The following is an 18,508-nucleotide window of genomic DNA, read 5'->3' as shown; positions in this document are numbered from 1 at the left end:
GGAAGAAATGGTCATTGGGGATGAAGCTACAAGGAGTGGACTGGAGGTTGGAGTTCAAGTTTAACCACAGTTATGCGTCACACGACTCCAGACAGTGCGGGTCACCAGCTTGCCGATGATGGGATTTGAGATGAAGACTCATGTGGGAGCTAGTCTTTTAAGAACTAATAATGAAAGAAGCTGACTAGGAACTTGACAAATTACGAGGAGGAGGGAAAGAGGATGGTATTGTCCAGTGGCAAGATTCTCAGAGAAGCCGGGATTGTGGCAGACGGGATGAGGAAGTGCTGCTCAGCAAGTAGCAGCGACTAGCAGGGAGGCCTTCCTCCCCACCCGCCGGCCCTAAGGCACACGGTCCGCCTGCGGGGCTGCGTGGGACAGAGTTCGGTAAAGCGCGGGGGGACGGCAGGTCTGCGATGGCTGAGGACCCCAGGGAGATCGCCGACGCCCGAGTGGACTTCGAGAGCTCCGGCGGGTGCGGCGGGAAGGAGAGGCGCGACGGGCGAGGCTTGGGCTGTGCCGGGCGCGGCAGCGTCCGCCGGCGGCCGGGCGGCGGCGCTCACGGGGGCGCGGGCTTCCCCAGGCCGCGGGCGGCGTGCTGGCGCTCCCGGGCGGCGCCGCCGCGGAGCTTGGCGCGGCAGCTGGCGGCGGCCTGGCGCGTGGTGACGGCGCCCGCGGGAGGGCAGCGGCTCCCCGGGGCGGCCGGGCGCAGGGCGGCGGCACTGCGGGGCGACGGCTTCCCGAGGCTTCGGCCCGCACGGGCGGCAGCGGTCCCCAGGGAGAGAGACAAAGACACGCCGGTTAGAAACGGGCCGAACGCGCCGGCGCCTCCCAGCTAATCAAGGAGCCGCCAACCCAAACTCGGCGCGATGCCATTTCCGCCCAACAGGTTGTCTGTCACGTAAACACAGGAGATAAACCTGTGTTGATCAGAGGAAAACAGCATCCGATTGAAGTGTCATTATACACGTTTTTAGCAATTTAGGGAAATGTACCAAAACCCTTAAATTTTTTAATACTCTTTGACCCAGAAATTCTCATTTTAGAGTTTTCCCTTAAGGAGTAATTATGAACACATGCAAAAATTTCGTATGGGGTATTCAGTGCAGTATCTGTAACAGCAAAAAACAACAGGCAAAGAAAATGGAAAAAAAAATTTAAGGAGAAACCGGGAATATCCTATATCCCAAAATACAATTATAGTCTTTCTCTTATAGTTGATACTAACCTGCTATTAAAACAATGCTGGGATATAACTATTCATATGGAAAGGCATACTAAATAGAATGAAAAAAATTAGGTTCCTCCCCATTTGTAGTGGTGGGATGTGTGTATACTTTATGTGTATACACACACAACACACCACACATGTATAAAACAATGGAGAGAAACACTCCAAAATGTTAAGTGGTTATCTTCAGGTGATGAGGCTGCAGGTAATCTTTATTTATATATTTCCCAAATTGTATACAATAAGCATATCTTTATAATAAAAAAATCAAGTAACTTAATAAAAGGCATTTTAGTTCATTCTTATGTACCCATTCTAACTTTCTACCAATTCAAAATTATATTTTATATTGTGTAGCAAAGTGGTGGACATCAAAAGATTTTAAGAATGAATGAATGGTCCACAGAAGTAGTTTATCTTCCTCAAAAGTTCTGAGTAAATCACAGTATTTCAGAGCAGTTTATGCCTTAAACGTTATGCAGTTAATCAAAACCACTGTCTTCTGTGAAGTTATACCTTATTTCACTCTATTAAGCATTTCTACTTCAGGAATTTAAAAAAAAAAAGCTTTCTGGGCTGCTAACGAACCTAATTTGATTTGTAATCTCCACAGACTTAGGAACACAAAGTTTTCCGAAAAAAAATTACCATACTTTTGGAACAAATGTTTTAGATAATACCAATGTTTTCACAATGTATTCAATAATTTGCTCTTTAAGTTGAAAGAACTTAGTGGGAGCAAAACTAAAATACTGCAATAAACGAGAGTCTAAACTTTACATCTTGGTCTTCCAGTCATAACAAATTAAAATTTTTAGCACTCATTAATACCAAGGGAATCTGTTTTGCTAAACCTTGTTCCAGAAAAATGTGTACGATGACAATAAAATTATACTAATGTAACGTAGGGATGGGATTCCAGGGCTTTGTTATTAAACTGATAGAAGATCCATTTAATACATAAGTTCCAATGATATTTTAAGCCAAAGTGACCTCAGAGTTGTCAGACTGATTTTCCTTAATGATGAGTAAATCCAAGCTTAGATGTTTATTAGAATGCTGCTTAAACAGATGATGACCTAATCAACCGCACCATCCTGCAAGTTTCCTTCCCTCTGCAGGTACTGGATAAAATGATCATGTCTAGAGACATACCTGTAGTAAAAAAAATTATCAGAAATAAAATATACAAAAAAAACAAATCCTAAGTGGTCAAAACTTTGTGTTAACCAACTGCTCAAACAGAAAGTGTGCATGAGGTTTTTATAAAGCAGTGTCTCTCCAAAACCCTTATTTTACACCAAATGATTTAACATAACAGTATTAAATGCATAAGACAGAAGAACATTTTTGGAGCGCTATCATCTAACTTTCATTTGGTGTATCATGTCCACACAGCAATTTCAATTTAATTCAACATTTTTGAGTGCCTATTATGTCTCAGGCACTGTGCTCAGACACTAAGAACCAAAAAAAAGACATGAGATTCCTTCCTTTGAGAAGCTCTATCTAGAAAATTACCTTCAGATTATTCAGATAACTCCAACCCTAAGGCTAACCTGAATCCCTAAATCACGCTGCAGTCCTGCCAAAGCTTTCCTTCTCATATCCTTCAAATGAGCACTTTCTAATTTCCTGTCATTCCTTTGCTCAAATTCATCCAGAGCATCCCATTGTCTCCACACTAGCAAAATTATTAGTTCTTAACCTTTTAGGGGAATCAAATAATAGTCCGAGATTCTGCTTAGACATGGACTTTGTCCTCCAGAAGCATGCACAGAAATGCATACACCATATACTTTATTTCACTGCACTAGAAACTGATTTCTTCAACATAAGCAATATACAAAAACAAATATTTACAAAGAAAGGAATCCCTCCCTCACATTGTTATTTTTCATGAAAGAAAACTGGTGACTTCCTGAAAGAAATTTTAAAATTCTAACTGCTTAGTAGTAGATCTGAGATTTGGCTTGAGTTGAAATTGTAATATGGGCTTTGACACAGCAACACATACATAATCTTGGATAATCAATTATAACTTTTTCTCCATGGCAACAATTGTTGAAATCCTTGACTCACAAAGGTACACAGAACCAAAGCAGAATTTCATAGAATGCTTTGTCAGGTTAAGGTAGCCTGTGTACTAGAACACTAAATTCCTCTAAGGCTTTCAAGTTGAAGTCAAGTCACATTATTTCCTCTGCCTTCAAGTTCAATTAAGACCTCTGGAAAGGCAGCACATTTCTTTCTGTCTAGTAGAGAAAAACATCATGTTCTGTTCCCATTTCTTGGCAATACCTCTTGGAAAGGTGGTGACAGCTGCTGACATGGAAAGTAATGAGGCACAATGACATGTGGCTATCCCTCATCAAAGCAGGAAAACCATGATGTATGCCTGACATCACAAGTGTACATCTGACCTCAGAGTGCTATCATTTTTTTCCTGCCATCTGAATAATTATCAGAGAGAGACGGAGAGATATTATCTTGAAGATATTGACAGCCTTTCCAGTTTCCAAAAAGAGTCCTAAAATGAAATTCTTTGTTGATGACACCAGAGAGCCCATGAAAACATGAAGGTTGATGCACTGAGAGGCATCAGTTATCCAGTTGCATGATGAACGGAAATGGCATGGCGCCCATTTTTTTCCAACCCTGGAATGAATGATACCATTTGACAAACACTGCCTCAATTCTCTTTCACGGGCCATATTTAAGAAACTTTGCACCAAACTACTTGACTCTCCACTCCCCTAACATACACTATTATTTCCCACCTCTATGCTTTTGTTCTTGGCATTTCATCCATCAAAAAATGTCTTCTCCCTCCTCTCATGTATTCAAACACTGCCCATCCCTCAAGACCCTCAGCCATTCTAATTAGCTTTCCCTGATTACTGCAGTCTGAAATGATCTATCCATTTTTATGAACTCCCACAATGTTTACTATTTATAACTGTCCTCGAAGTGTGGTTATGAGACCACCAGCTTCAAAAATGCACCATAATCTGTATTTTTACAAACACCAGAAAGAGCTGTAGCAATTTCTCCACTGTTTTCCTAAACCTATTTTGCCATTCTTAAAAAAAATAACTTATCCCCAGATGGATGGAGAGGAGAAGGCTGACAACAATGCTTATTGTTGCCCGAGTGACAGATCAACTCATCTCAATTATTCCTTTCTGTACTCATTTTCACACAAGAAGTTTGATTTGTCAAGTGTGTGTTCACCAGATCGGTAATGCCATTGTTGACTGCTGAATTTACCACCATCATAACTCTACGCCTGGATTGTTCAATCATTGCCTCCCAGTTCCGTGGCCACCTGCTATTCTAAGGATTCAGACCATTTTCAAAATAACTTTACACTCTATGAGAAAGAAGTTAAGCAGATTTGAAGTTAAGGTAAGCTGATTAGATGGAAAGGCCTACAATCAACATCATCCACTCAAATAAGATATAAAATTACCTATATCCTAGAGCTGAGCAGTAACTTGAAGATTATCTCTTCCAACAGATTCACATTACAGACGGAAGAACTGTGGGGAATGGGGTATTTTGGAGCAAGAAACTTAAACTTTAGAAGTATCAAAATCTCAACAAAATGGTAGCAAAATCATGCAGAGTCAAAAGGGATTCAACATGAATGATAAATGCAATTGAGTTAAAAGAATCAGGAATTAAACAATGAAAATAACTCAAAATGTGAAAGATGAGATTGATCAGTCATCTAAAGAAATGGCCCTTTAAAAGACTGTCTTTGACATTACAAGTACCAAGGTAACCTGAACTTAATACCAGTTACATTTATTAATATTAGTTATCATTTATTTACTGTATGCCAGGCACTGGGCTAAGTGTTTTACATACATTGGTGCAATTTTATTAAACTCTAATGGGGAAAAAAATGTGCTAAAGGAGACAATCTATAGTATCTGTAAGAAAAGAAATCAAGAAAGCAAAAGCTGGCCATCTGTCTGCATCCTGGTCTACGAGAAAGGATTCTCTGAAAATTGATGAATATCTGGTCTGAGTGGCAAGTATATTCCTATGGGAAAGATGAATGTATCATACTACCAGAGCTTGCTGATACTGGTCACTAAGAGCTGATTCAATGCTCATCAAGAAACCTTCTCATTATAATTTAGTATATCTGCCTACTGGGAGAAAATACACTGAACCATAAACATGAGAAGCCAGTGTCCCTGATACATCTCATGACAAATTTAAAAAGTAGTATTGTATTTATACACCAGTATCTATGAGGCTGGTCAGAGTGACACAGTCCTCAAGCACCTAGTCACCTTGCTAGGTGAACCAGTAATGCCCCTAGATGAACCAATAGGGCCAGCCTTAGAAAGTAGTGACCATGTGAAAGTTACTTGTGAGGCCTAGCAGGGAGGCTAGCCTGCCCTCTGTCTTGCTGTTCACCATCTTCAAACTACAATGCCACATGATTTCAAACACATGCATGCAAGGAAGAACCATTTAATTCAAAACAGGAATAATGGAAAATGGAGGAACAAGATACAGAGTTGTTTCTCCATGTTCCAGAGCACTACCTTGTGAATTTAGAGCTTAGTTTCTACAGCAGAGAAGGCTGAAGATTTGTGTGGTTTTTTTTTTTTTTGGTTTGTTTGTTTATGGCACCAATAAGTAATTATTTCATTTATTAAAACAATTAGTCACCTAAGCAAAAAAGAAAAAGTTCGAGTAGAACTTGGACATATAAACTTTTACCAAAGAATAAAGATTAAAACATTTCTCACGTCCAAAAATATGCACAATACGCAGTTACTTAAGGGTTTTGTTTCTGTTTGGGGTTTTTTGTCAGTTTTTGTTTTCTGATGATACCTCTACAGGCGAGATCTATATAAATACAGCAAGGTCCTAACATGACTTATCACAATTCTTGACAAGACTTGAGTTCATGATGTCACATCAAGAATTCCAAAGTCAGAATGCAGTAAGAACCATTAAGACCCTGTGTCCAGGGTCAAGGATAACACACATAAAAGTTGTGCTAATGCTATGAACCTCAAGGATACAATTTTATTTGTTCTACTACTGAATTTTAACTATTGTGATATTATGAAAATATACTTTTAGTCTGATTAACTTTTTTCCAATCAATAATGGAATTATAATTAATACTATTTTCAAACAGAATTACTCAGTAAATGATACATGGAGAAGTACTGCCATCTTTAGGGAGAATGCAGGATTACTAATTATCTAAAGTAAAATTCAAGTATAAGTACTTGGCCTCTATGACTCTTAACATGGACATTTGGTATGGTTCACATTTTTTTTTAATGGATTTGTCTTTTGTAATATAGGCTGGTCCAAAAGATGTAAAATCAAGCAGTTTTAATAGGCCCCATTAATCTCTGAAAAATAAAGCAATAATTGCATTGACAGAGAAGCTAGCCAAAATAAACCCTGAATGATCAAAATTAAGGGTGTATTTTTATACAGATGACCATGAGTCATCTCAAGAAGATTAAAGCACATAGTTAAAACCTGTTTTGAGAAACAAATGAAAATTTTTTCTGATTTGCATATGAGTTTGGAGATTAGAAAATAAACATTTGTGCTTTAATATTTATAACACCACTGCTTGTCACTGGCACTAAGATATTAAACTGCTTTGTACATACTTACTATACAAGTTTTTACACAAGTTTAAAAGTAAATGATTTCCCTGAAAATTTCACCTGCCATTTCTTTTTCATATATTAAAGAAAATATCCCAATCAGCTATTTTGGGTAACTAGTAGTAATAATTATTATGTACATTTCACTTTAGCATTTATCATAAAATAAATCCATGACCATGCTCTCTTTCTGAAAGAAATGTGAAATACCACATTATGTTGCACATGAGGTACTCAATACGATATGCTAGAAGCAAAGAATAATTTAACACTTTGTTCACATTAACTAAAACTGGTTGTCTAAATGATAGGAAGTAAAGTAAAATGGAAAGTTCATGGACCAAGGGATAAAAACATCTGTGTTCTACAATTTTCAGACATAATGTTAAAAAGTGAAAAAAAACAAGGTACAGTATAGTATGCTACCATTTGCGTGAAGGGGAATATATACATTTATATGATTATATATACATAAAAGAGATCTCAAAAGCCCAAGAAACTGGAAACTAACTTCTTAACTCTGGGGAAGAGAATGAGAAAACCAAGAGATGGGGTGGGAAGAAAACTTACCTTTCACAGTACATCTCTCTGTACTGTTTAATTTTGTTAACATGTACATGTTATTACCTACTAAAATAATCTTTAAGAGATAGCTGGTCTCTATTTCTGACTTCTTCACTGACCTTGTGCAATCACTTACCTCAATTTTCTCCATTTTAAAATGAGGTTACACTACATCTCTATAGTTCCCATCTACAATTCAACAGAATTTTGGCTCAAAAGAAGGTATATACAAAATGTATATACCAGATGGCTAAATAAAATAACTATAAGCCTGACTTTGCAGTGACTTACATACATGATATTATAATTATTTATACTCTGCCTGCTCTGTTCCCACCAGGCTACAAAAGCAGCATAGTAAGCAAAAGAATCTGGGAAGAAAATTCATGTTTGTGAACTTGACAATGTTTCTCTTCTTTGTTTTTATTCTTTATCAAAAGTAAAAAATCTGGTTAGTCCTGGGAGTTCCCTGATGGCCTAGTTGGTTAGGATTCCAGGCTTTCACTGCTGTGGCCTGGGTTCAATCCCTGGTTGGCGAACTGAGATCCCATAAGCCGCAGCCAATTAATAAATAAATAAATAAATAATAATCTGGCTAGTCCTCTTTATACACACATACACACACACACACACACACAAACTATTGCTTCTAAGATACAGACTCTCAAAACATATTTTGATACATGAGTAAATATTAAAAATAATTATAAAGAGGTAGAATCTTGTGGTAGAGTTTAAAAATGGATCCTGGATAAGGAAAAAGTTGAAAAATCACCCCTGTATTCCCCTAAAATTAGCCCAAGAACCTCCTAAAAATCATCCATAATCTTCATAAACACAAGATACTAGCAGACCAGGCAGGGTAGCCAAGGGTAGAGCAACAGAAGGTTTAGACCAGTAAAAACAGGACATGAAGAGGATACTGACATCTGGAGAACAGAAAATGGGGACAGGCCTGATGTTCCATTCATTCATGACCTTATATGCTGTAGAGCAAAACTGTTAGTCTTGAGACTCAGAGGGCTTACAGTCTAATCATGGGGACACTGTAATTAAATAATAATGCATTAATAACAAAAAGGATGAAAGTGAAAAAAACTGGTAAATCTGAGTTCATCAGAGGAAGAGGTAACCATGGGTTGGAGCTACCAAGAATAGATTCACAGAAGAAACAGCACTTTAAATCTGTGTGATAAGCAAAATGATGATAGCATGGACAAAATAAAGTCAGCAAGGGGAATCAGTGCTGGTAGTAGGATGATAAATTTAGTTTTAGTCACAGTTTGATTTTAAATAGTAACTTGGCAAAAAAAAAGTCAGAAATTATTTTTCAAATATTGGGTTGCCAAGTCTTCTTGATAGAATACAGGAGTGATGACATGATAGAGATATATCAAAAGTGACCGAACAGGCTCAAATATAAGATTAATATGCATCTAGATACAATTTTTAATAGGGCAGGGCTCTGAAGTATGAGAAAATCATACCTATACAGGAGGCTTGGCAACTCTCTTCCAGTATTTTCTTGCAAGTACCTAGTATTATTTCCTATCACAACCTTCATACGCAAGAGTCAGCTCCACCCAAAATACAACAAAATGAGGAAATCAAGAGGTGCCGGTTCTACCTTTCCATTGATTAAGATTGTGAGTTGGGTCTGCCGAAAGAGTTCTGTGTGTTTTACTACATGAAAAAAATGTCAAAAAAACTAACCTCTCTCTCAACGATCTAGTAACCTTGTGAAGCTAAACGAATAATATAAAACCATGTAATAACTTTTGGCAAGATACATATTCAAGGTATTATCTTATGAATAAAGAGTGTGCATGTATGTGTATGAGTGTGTGTGTGTGTGTTGTTATTGGTGACATACTGATAAATCTTGTAAGAAATTTCTAAACAAAATTTATCTCTAAAATGTTGGGCAAGAAAGAATATCAACAAATATAAAGAAGGTTATTAAACAAATGAAGTCCTCAGTGCAGAAAATATAAATTCTAAAATTCTACTCTACCATTCATTTTTGTTACAATCCTTCAAACACCTAAATACACATATTACCTTTTTTTTAGTAATCTCTTAGTGATTTACTGATGTGAGAATGAGTACACAGAGGCTTGCTGGGGGGAGGGAAAAATCAATGTTTAGAAACAAATTTATTTAAAAAGGAAGATCTGAAACAGGTGTTAGTTAAAAGTTTATGATTTAAAATAATTCTGTGCTATAGCAATGTGCCCTGTGTTATTTTGACATGGTTGTTAGGTTTATGCTGATGTCTACTGTTGATTAATTTAAAGTTCAAATAACAAGAAAATGAAACCATTTTCAAAGCATTAAAACAGAAAACTTTTAAGTTTTTTTTCTCATTTTACTATAGATTATAAGATTATAATAAAACGTTGTTTTATTATAGTTATCCTCTTCTAGTTCAAGTCTGTCAGCATTTCTATTACTGACTTCCGTTTTAAGTTTCATAACTCAACCATAAAATCTGCTCTATTGAAACCTGACACACAGTCTCCTGGGAATTCTTCCCTTTAAAGGCAGATTTTAAAAGTTAATCAAAAGTTGGATAGCTTAAATGGTATACAGACCTACACTTTCAGTATTAAATCACTGGTTTCGATCCCAAGCAGGACTGACTTCTTAAAAGTCATTCTGCATACCCTCCTAAGTATACGCTGGCCAGGGCAGGGTAAACAGGCTGCTTCATTTCAGTTCCAAGAAGACAAAAATCTCTACTTGAACTCTAGTGGTTAGCTAGATGGCAAGACCTAAAGTTTTATTGTTAGGTTCTCCCTTCAGAAAGGAGGTAAAAAGAGAGAAACCAGTGCGGAACACAGGAACATACATGACAATGCAGGGCCTAGTTTTCATTTCATTGTTATTTTAAATATTCACCAGTCCAAATAGTGCAGCTTGGCAAAGTAAAATTACTGTAATTTATTTCAATAATCTGTTCAATGTTTAATAGCATATTTTTGCCCTCAGAATCTGGCTATGGATACTAAATTACTTAAGTTTATCATATGGATTATGTCAGATTCTATTAGTTTACCCAGATGGCTTCCTCCCAGTTTTCAGAAATAGTTTCTGCCTTAGTCAGAGACATAGGGACTAAGTCACAAACAACTCCTGGATAGACCAAAGCCATGGGAGTCAACAAACACATCTTCTTCAGTCCAAGAACACTGATTGTTTTATTTTTAAAAGTAGGATATTTCCTTTTTAAAGAAATAATCTTTTAAAAATAGGTCTTACAGAGTTTTGAAAAAGCCCTCAAAATACAAGACGGATTAGTTCACATTGCCTAATACTATTACAATTTAATTATCTAGCACTTCTTAAAGTAGTATCAAATACATGCTATATTATAGATTTCATACGTTGCAATGGGGGTGGGGAGTGGCAGTGGGGAGGAGAACCGGTGCTAGCTAAACATCATTTCCCAAATGAAAAACTGAAATAGGAAGGCACTGACCTAAACTGTAAAATAAACCAAAAGAATGTGAGAATTAGTATGGTATGTTGACTCTATTCTTGCCAGTAATCTCTACATTTTCAACCACCACAGGTACATGAATGATCCCTAAATCTCCAGCCCCTGTGCAATCTCTCTCCTGACCTCTAGTCTGTATATCCTACTCACACTAAGCATCTCCAATATGATGTCCCACAAGCACCTCAAACTCAACATCTCTAAACTTTAATTCAACACTTCCCCGGAAAAGTGTTCCTCCTCCTGTGAGTAATAAGCAAATTAATCCCTACCTTGAAGAATGGTACCACCTACCTGCCCAACCAGAAGGCCCAAACTAGACGCCATCTTCAACTCCACTTCAGAAATTCCACTTCTGAAATAATTATAGTATCTGTATCCATCTCCATAGCCTCAGTGCCATTACCTAAAATTAGGTCCTTATCACTTCTTAAATTTCTGAAACTGGTTTCTGTTTGATTTCCCCACCACAAATCTTACCCTTATCCCATCTCCAATTCAGTCTTCTCAATGCTATCAGATGCCCCTGGCTTAAAATCCTTCAACAGCTACTCCTAATTTTGAAAATATGATTCAAACTACTCACTTGGTATATAAGACCTTTCTTGATTCGGCCATAATTCCTTCCCTTGGTCTACATGTGGTCTCATGTCCTCTGTACCTACTTGGAAAGTTTGTCTGCCTAGCTAACTCTTTCAAAACTCAACTTAAAAATGAATGAATGAATGATGAAAAGCCTTCGCTAAACCCTCAGTGTGCCTTAATATTCCACTTCTGTGTATCCTTGTAACATGTTCTTCTTTCACAGTATTTGAGAAAAGGAACTGCATTTCTTATCTCTGTAACCCTAGCACCTAACTAAGTGCCTCACACAAAGCAGGAGCTCAAAATGTCTACTGAATGGATGAAGCGAGTCAACCTAAGACAGTGAAATCTCAATATTGATGAAATTCTGACTTTTGAAACCTGAGCAGGCTCCACAGGGAGAGGGAGATTAATTTGCTTATTACTCACTGATCTGTTTCTAGATAATATTTTTAAATAATTTTTTCATTTTCCATTCAATAAAAGTTTGCTAAATTAAAATCTTTAATCTTTAAAAGGCAAATAAATTCCTCATGTCAAACACAACTAGTCCTACAAGTAATGAACACATTAATTAACATGTGGTACAAAGGCCTGCATCACTCAAGAGGCTAAAAAGGAATCTGGGTTAAGTCAACTTAGCAAATACCTGTTTGTCTGCATGGCTAGGGTACCACCTATGTATTAAAAACAGGTCAACAAATCTAGCTGCCACTACTCTACAGCCCCCAAATCAACTACAGTCACATCAGCGTTAATGTGAGTGTGGGGTAATATAATTGTTGACTCTCATCCTTAGGGAAATAAATGCAAACGACAGAAGGCAGAAGCCCATTACTATTTCAGAAAGGCCAGAACTACAGACCAAGGTCTGTGAAAATGTAGGAAGATTCTAGGACCCCGTAACTTTTCTGCCTTTGCTAGCTCCTGTTTTCCTATACTGATAAGCTATCTATTATCGATCCACTCATTCAACAAATATTTTTTAAGGACTACTATGTCCCAAGCATTGTGCTAGGCACAGGGTCTACATAACTCTCCCCAGTCTGTTACATAAATCTCTCCAGTGCGAAGACAGACATTAAACAAATCAATGCACAAATATAAACATAACTAAAAACTGTATTCAATGACAATATGGAAAGGAACATGAAACAGAACTATAAGGGAGACTACTCTAGATTGTCTTTAGAAGTGACATTTAAGCTGAGACCTGACAATGAGTAAGTTAGTCAAGCAATACCTACAGTAACAACAGATCTGTGTTTTAGGTAGGTAGTTCTGACAGCAGCATGGAAGACAGATTAGAGAGGAGGTCGGTTAACAGATTATTGCAGTAGTATAAATAAGAGATAGTCCTAACTAAACTATTAAAAGTGGAGATGGCAAGGAGGACCCAAATGTAAGAAACACTGAATTGCAGGATGAACAGGCATTGATCGCTGATAAGGTAAAGAGTGTAAGAGAGAGAAAGAAGTCAAGGTATTTCCTAGGATTCTAATTAGCCTAGGTAATCAAGAAGGTAGGAGTGTGAATAATTGAAACAGGGAACAATAAAGGAGAAGCAAATTTAAAAAGAAGGTAAGTTTGGCTTACTGAGTTTCGTTGCTGGTAAGATATGGAGAAATATCCATGTGGAGATGTCTGACATGTAACTTTGAAAACAAATGGTCTAATAATCAGAATCGCCAGGCTAGAAAATAGGTCTGGGGTCATCTTCACAGAAGTAATAAGTGATGCTTCAGGAGTGAAGGAATCAGTAAGAGTATTAAAAAAAGAACAGAAAAAGGAGGAAGGAAACTCTGATCATATTTAAAGACGTAGAAACAAAATAAAAGTCAGTGGCAAGAGAGGAAGAATCAGAGTTCACAGGACCATCAGTTCAAGAAATATTTATCAACATCCACCATGTTCCAGGTACTGTGCTAGATGCTAGGGGTATAAAGAAAAGACAGGAGTTCTCAAGATGCTTCCAGACTATGGGGAGAGACACAAATAGATAAATTCAATATAGTTATAGATGGGGCACTACAGAAACACACAAGGGGGAAACCCAGCCAAACCCAGGAGATTAAGAAATACTCACTGGAGAAGACAGTGTATAATCTAAGGCTCTAAAATTAAGTAAAATCATGCAAAGAAAATTGGTAAGGACAAACCAGATGAAATCAAGAGAATGCTCCTAGACTTTTGGAATGCTGAACAGGATAACAGGTTATAGAAAAGAACTGGAAGAAGCTGAGAGGCTAAAGTGATTTAAATTGGAAAGAACAAAGTTAAGAGAACCAGAAGATGAAAAAAGTAGACAAGAGGTTTTGGTAGGAAGTTTACAGAAGATTCTGGGGGAAATGTTACAGAAGGGAGATTGAGGGAAGCTGCCAAGCTGTATGAGGATCTGGGAAGAGATGGGCAAAGAGAACTTGTATGAAGCTTGCTGAGCTTAACGTAATTGTACCTTTCTATCTCCTCAGAAGATTTCTGTAAAATAGTAAAAAGTTCATTATTTTCCAAAGATTTGGAAACTTGTCTGTTTCTTTTGGATGCAATACCATGCTGAGACCAGCCCAAAGTGACTTAGTTACAAGTAACCATGAAAATCTTGGAAAGGTATATTTTTGTAAGCATTAATGGTCATAGAGAGTTCAAGCATGATGGGAAGCAAGAAGGCACTAGATGTAGCATTTCTGTGGTCACTGATGGCCTTCAAGTGAACTCTCAATAGAAATGTAGGGGTAGGGAAAAACTATATGGTTCACATTTAATGGTATAGGCATGGCTCAATATTGTTCATTCACTCAACAAATATTTATTGAATGCCTACCATGTACCAGGAACGACCCTAGGCCCTGGGGAATCAACGGTGACCAAGGCACAGGTCTCCTAAGAGCTTAATGGAGAAAGGAGACAACAAAATAGACAATTACAGTATAGTGAAATTAGTGCTAAAGCACAGTATGAGAGGACATGAAGTTTGACAGTGAAAGGAAGGAGGAACAGATGGCAGTAACTAGACTGAAGGTAGTCTGGAGGGGAAGTTTACCTTTTGGCTGAAAGGAATTTGAGCATGTCTTGAGGGGAGAAGTTTGTGGAAAGGGAGACAGAGATGAGGAGGAGGAAGGAGAGGACGGTTGGAGGAAGGTCTGAGGAAGAAGACTGGCAACGGCAGAAGTGTTGGACTTGGACTTCTTCCTTCAAAGAACCAAAGAAGGAACCGAAGACAAAACTGTGATGCAGAAGGGGAGCATAAAGAAATGTCTTCTACCCTTTGTCATGATATAGGCAAGGCTGCCTCTTATCAAGGAAGCAAAATAGGACTGGAGGCTTTAAGGGCAGTATAAAAGTTCTGAAGTAGCAATGTGAGAATTGGATAAATGAAATAACTAATTCTAATTCCTAAGATTACACAAATGACAGAAGAGGCAATCAACAATTGTATGCTTAGTTTGTTTAGATCTGGGAGTGGAATATGAAAGTGAAATGTGAGATGCATTTCATAGAATTGAACGGGGATGAATTAAACAAAGGTAAGTCTTAAAAAAAGAGAATTATCAAAAATCACTAAATGTACACCCAGTGTATAACTGATTATGGATTATTTACCAGGGTATACAGTCAGTACAGCACTCCCATGAATTTGAACCTGTCACCACTACTTAGTAGCAATGGCAGAAGCTAGGAGCCTCAAAAAGTCAGGAAACAGAAGCCATCAGCAATAGAAACGAAGAGGAATTCACAGGTAGAGAAGCTATATACATTAGAAGATGAGGTAATGGGAAAAGACGCTTAAAAGCAAAGACATATTGTGGACTAATATAAGCCTAAAGATAACTGATGTAATGTTGCTGCTTTCCTTCTCTCCTTCTTTCCACATTCTCCTAGCTGTTTTATGCCAGGTACATTGTGAGGCATTAGTGATACAAAGAGAAGACATAATTCTTGCTTATAAATTCAGAATATGTTCTTGTACCCATAGCCTAATTTTTACAAAAAATAGTAATAAAACTGAAAGCTGTTCTGAGTTTTGCTACTCAAAACTATGCATTGTTCTATAAGACATTAATCACAAGGAAGCACAATTACATCATAAAAAGTTCAACAACTTCTTGAACAATTAGCAAAAGGTGCTGCCAAACACGGCAGCAGGTTAAGTACCCATAAAATAATATGTTCTAACTTAATAAACTGCTGTCCATCTTGGCTTTATCACAGACGTTACATCTGACTTTTCCTTAAATGGCTGGATTAATACCAACAAAAAGGCAACGAACATCAAATGGCAAAGCAAGATAACCAGAAACTATTTGGCAAGTGCCAGAAAGTATTTTGGCAGCAAACTGATAGCAATTTTAGTGATCACTGTAACAGTATTAATACATATTTATTGAGCTCTTGAGCCAGGCATTGTGCTAAGTATATTACATACAATATATCATTAAACTTTTATAAATTCCCACAATAAACCGACCTATACCGCATTTCCTAATACCATCATTATACAGACAAGAAAATTGAAGCTTAGAAAAACTAAGTAACTTGCCCAACATACACAGTTAGTAAGCAAAGGAGCCAGGACCTGAACTGAGGTATGCATGATTCTTAAAAATCCATGTTTTAACCACTGTGTGATTCTGTTTTCCCAGAAGAATGGAATGGTGCCAGACACATGATTAACACTCAATAGTGCCTGTCGTTGAAGGAATGAATAAAGCAGCTATTGCAGAGTAAGTCCAAATGCGGAAAATACAAGAGCAGAAGCAATACTTTAAGGTTTCACTAAATCACCAACTCAAATTGTGCAGCATAATTGTGGGTGTCTGGAAAATCACAGCAACTGACAGAATGGCCTAATATGCTGTTACAGGAAATGTAATGGCTCTTTTTGAGTGAAAACTTCAGGCTGCCTATGAATCTACAAAGCCAAAGACGGAAACAGCACCAGGCAGTTCAGAAAAGGAACTGCAGGTGCTCATTAGAAAACTCCTCCCCACATTTTCTCAGTATGGAAAGGATCACTGGTTCTGCACTGACGAACAGTCAAGCCCACAGGTTACCTTTAATTCTATCACCTTTAAAATGAAAGAAAATGATGTGTACTGGAAAGATTAGTACATTCTAGAACTATCCAGATCCCTCTTTTAAAAGACTGGCACCAAAAGATTCCTCTTACTAGGTCCAGGGCCATGTTTTATGGCACTGACTCTGCTACCATGATCACCAACGACAGGACCCACAGAGAGCACCTGTCCCAGGAACAGCCAACCTCTGAAGAGCAACCTATGACCAGCAACCTACGAAGAGGTGTAGCATGGGAGATTTGCCCAACAAGAATGCACCTAACTGAACCAATCAGATTTTCTCTTACAGAAGTCTAAATTCAAGCTATATGGAGAAAGAAAATACTTGAAAGACACAGAAGAGGCAAGCAGTGGAAATAATGAGGCAGTTATATAACCACACCGAGAACATATCAAATGATGTAATTAGTGTCTTTTTTTTAAAGTAAAAGCAGAGTCTGACACGGGGAGGGGGAAGGGTAAGCTGGGACGAAGTGATATAGTGGCATGGACACATATACACCACCAAATGTAAAACAGTTAGTGGTAAGCAACCGCACAGCACAGGGAGACCAGCTCAGTGCTTTGTGACCATCTAGAGGGCTGGGATAGGGAGGGTGGGAGGGAGACGCAAGAGGGAGGGGATATGGGGATATATGTATATGTATAGCTGATTCACTTTGTTATAGAGCAGAAACTAACACACCATTGTAAAGCGATTATACTCCAATAAAGATGTTAAAAAAAAAAAAAAAAGCAGAGTCTGAGAAGGGCTAATAGCAGCAGAGAAGCCATACTCCTGCTCCTAAGAAGGCAACACCCAGTCCCTAGAGTAGCATTATTTTTTCCGGCTTCTTTAACTGGTTGAAATCCATATGGTGAAGCCAGTTTGTACAATTACTGCTAGGTTCCCTTAAGGCCTGGCCCCTTCTGTCTTAGTTCCCCACACAGCACTCTCTAACGAACCTCTCTTGACCAGCTACAGACCAACTAAAACCCTGCACTCGCAGCAGCAAGCACATAGCACAATGCTCTATCACGGGCACACATGCACTCACACACCTGCAATGAGATGGCATGGCAAGCTGGGTGGTGACTGGTAATCCAAGTACTGTGGGTCTTACTTCCATCTTGTAGAATCTGTGGTTTGAAGACATTGTGTTCTTTAGCTCTAGTTAACTGTTTTAGAAAGAAATGACCTTCAAAGAAGTATCTTAAACCTTAAAAAATAACAATTCATATCATTACAATTATACACTTAGAAACTGAAAAGAGATCCAGGGCAGTTACAGCAACAAAACCATTTCCTTGAAAAGTTTCTTCCTCTGGTGTGTGTTTGTATCCAAATTTCATGGTAACTAAGTGATTGTGTTCACTTACAATCATAAGAAACAACAGCTGACTAGTCAAGACAGCAAGGCAAAGAAAGGGCAAACTGGAAAATCATGAAAACGTTTTGAGGAAAGTTTAACTTGAGGATATAAATATTGATGACGACTCACAAATTTCACTAAGCGTGTTCCCTCTATCTTTATGACAGCCCCATGAGCCTACCTTATGTCCTCAAAGGCTGCCCATTCAAAGGAAAGGAGAATAAAGCTCAGAAAGTCTCAAACATCTACAAATGTCCAGCATGTTGGATTCTTAGTAATTCTTAGTAAAGGAACTAATACTAATTCTTAGTAAAGGAACTTAGTAAATATCTAATGAACAAAAGGCATGAAAATGGCATGGCCACTCTCCTGCAGAAGCTTATACAGAACGACCCTAACAACTTATACGACAAAAACCCAAGAACACTACATAAAAATCTTTTCCCTAAAAGTTAATTTCTTTTCATGTAATTCAATCACTTGTGCACACAATGTTCCTAGTACTTGGCTATTTTTTTTTCTTAGAAGAAAACTATTCCTCA

At 37.9% G+C, this 18,508-nt stretch overlaps 1 protein-coding gene across 6 annotated transcripts in view; it reads right to left on the bottom strand.

Moving 5' to 3' along the window:
- Positions 1-559: 559 nt before the first annotated feature.
- Positions 560-18,508, bottom strand: part of ZNF800 (zinc finger protein 800) — a 49,329-nt gene continuing 31,380 nt past the window's right edge. For 2 of the 6 annotated variants that reach the window (XR_009541936.1, XR_009541938.1), the window contains 2 exons: positions 17,656-17,733; positions 631-746 (listed from right to left, as the gene is read on the bottom strand). Coding sequence is in view for 1 of the 6 variants with exons in the window: in XM_060156767.1 (XP_060012750.1) it covers positions 560-746 (187 nt within the window). In the remaining 5 variants the exon portion in view is untranslated. Of the gene's footprint in view, positions 2,387-17,655; positions 17,773-18,508 lie in introns of all 6 variants that reach the window. The other 4 variants (XR_009541937.1, XR_009541935.1, XR_009541934.1 and 1 more) reach the window with 4 other exon arrangements.

This window comes from Lagenorhynchus albirostris, chromosome 8 (genome assembly GCF_949774975.1).
Source record: "Lagenorhynchus albirostris chromosome 8, mLagAlb1.1, whole genome shotgun sequence".
Lineage (NCBI taxonomy): Eukaryota > Metazoa > Chordata > Mammalia > Artiodactyla > Delphinidae > Lagenorhynchus > Lagenorhynchus albirostris.
Note: the sequence above shows the minus strand (reverse complement) of the source record. Positions and strands in the feature narration are given on the sequence as shown.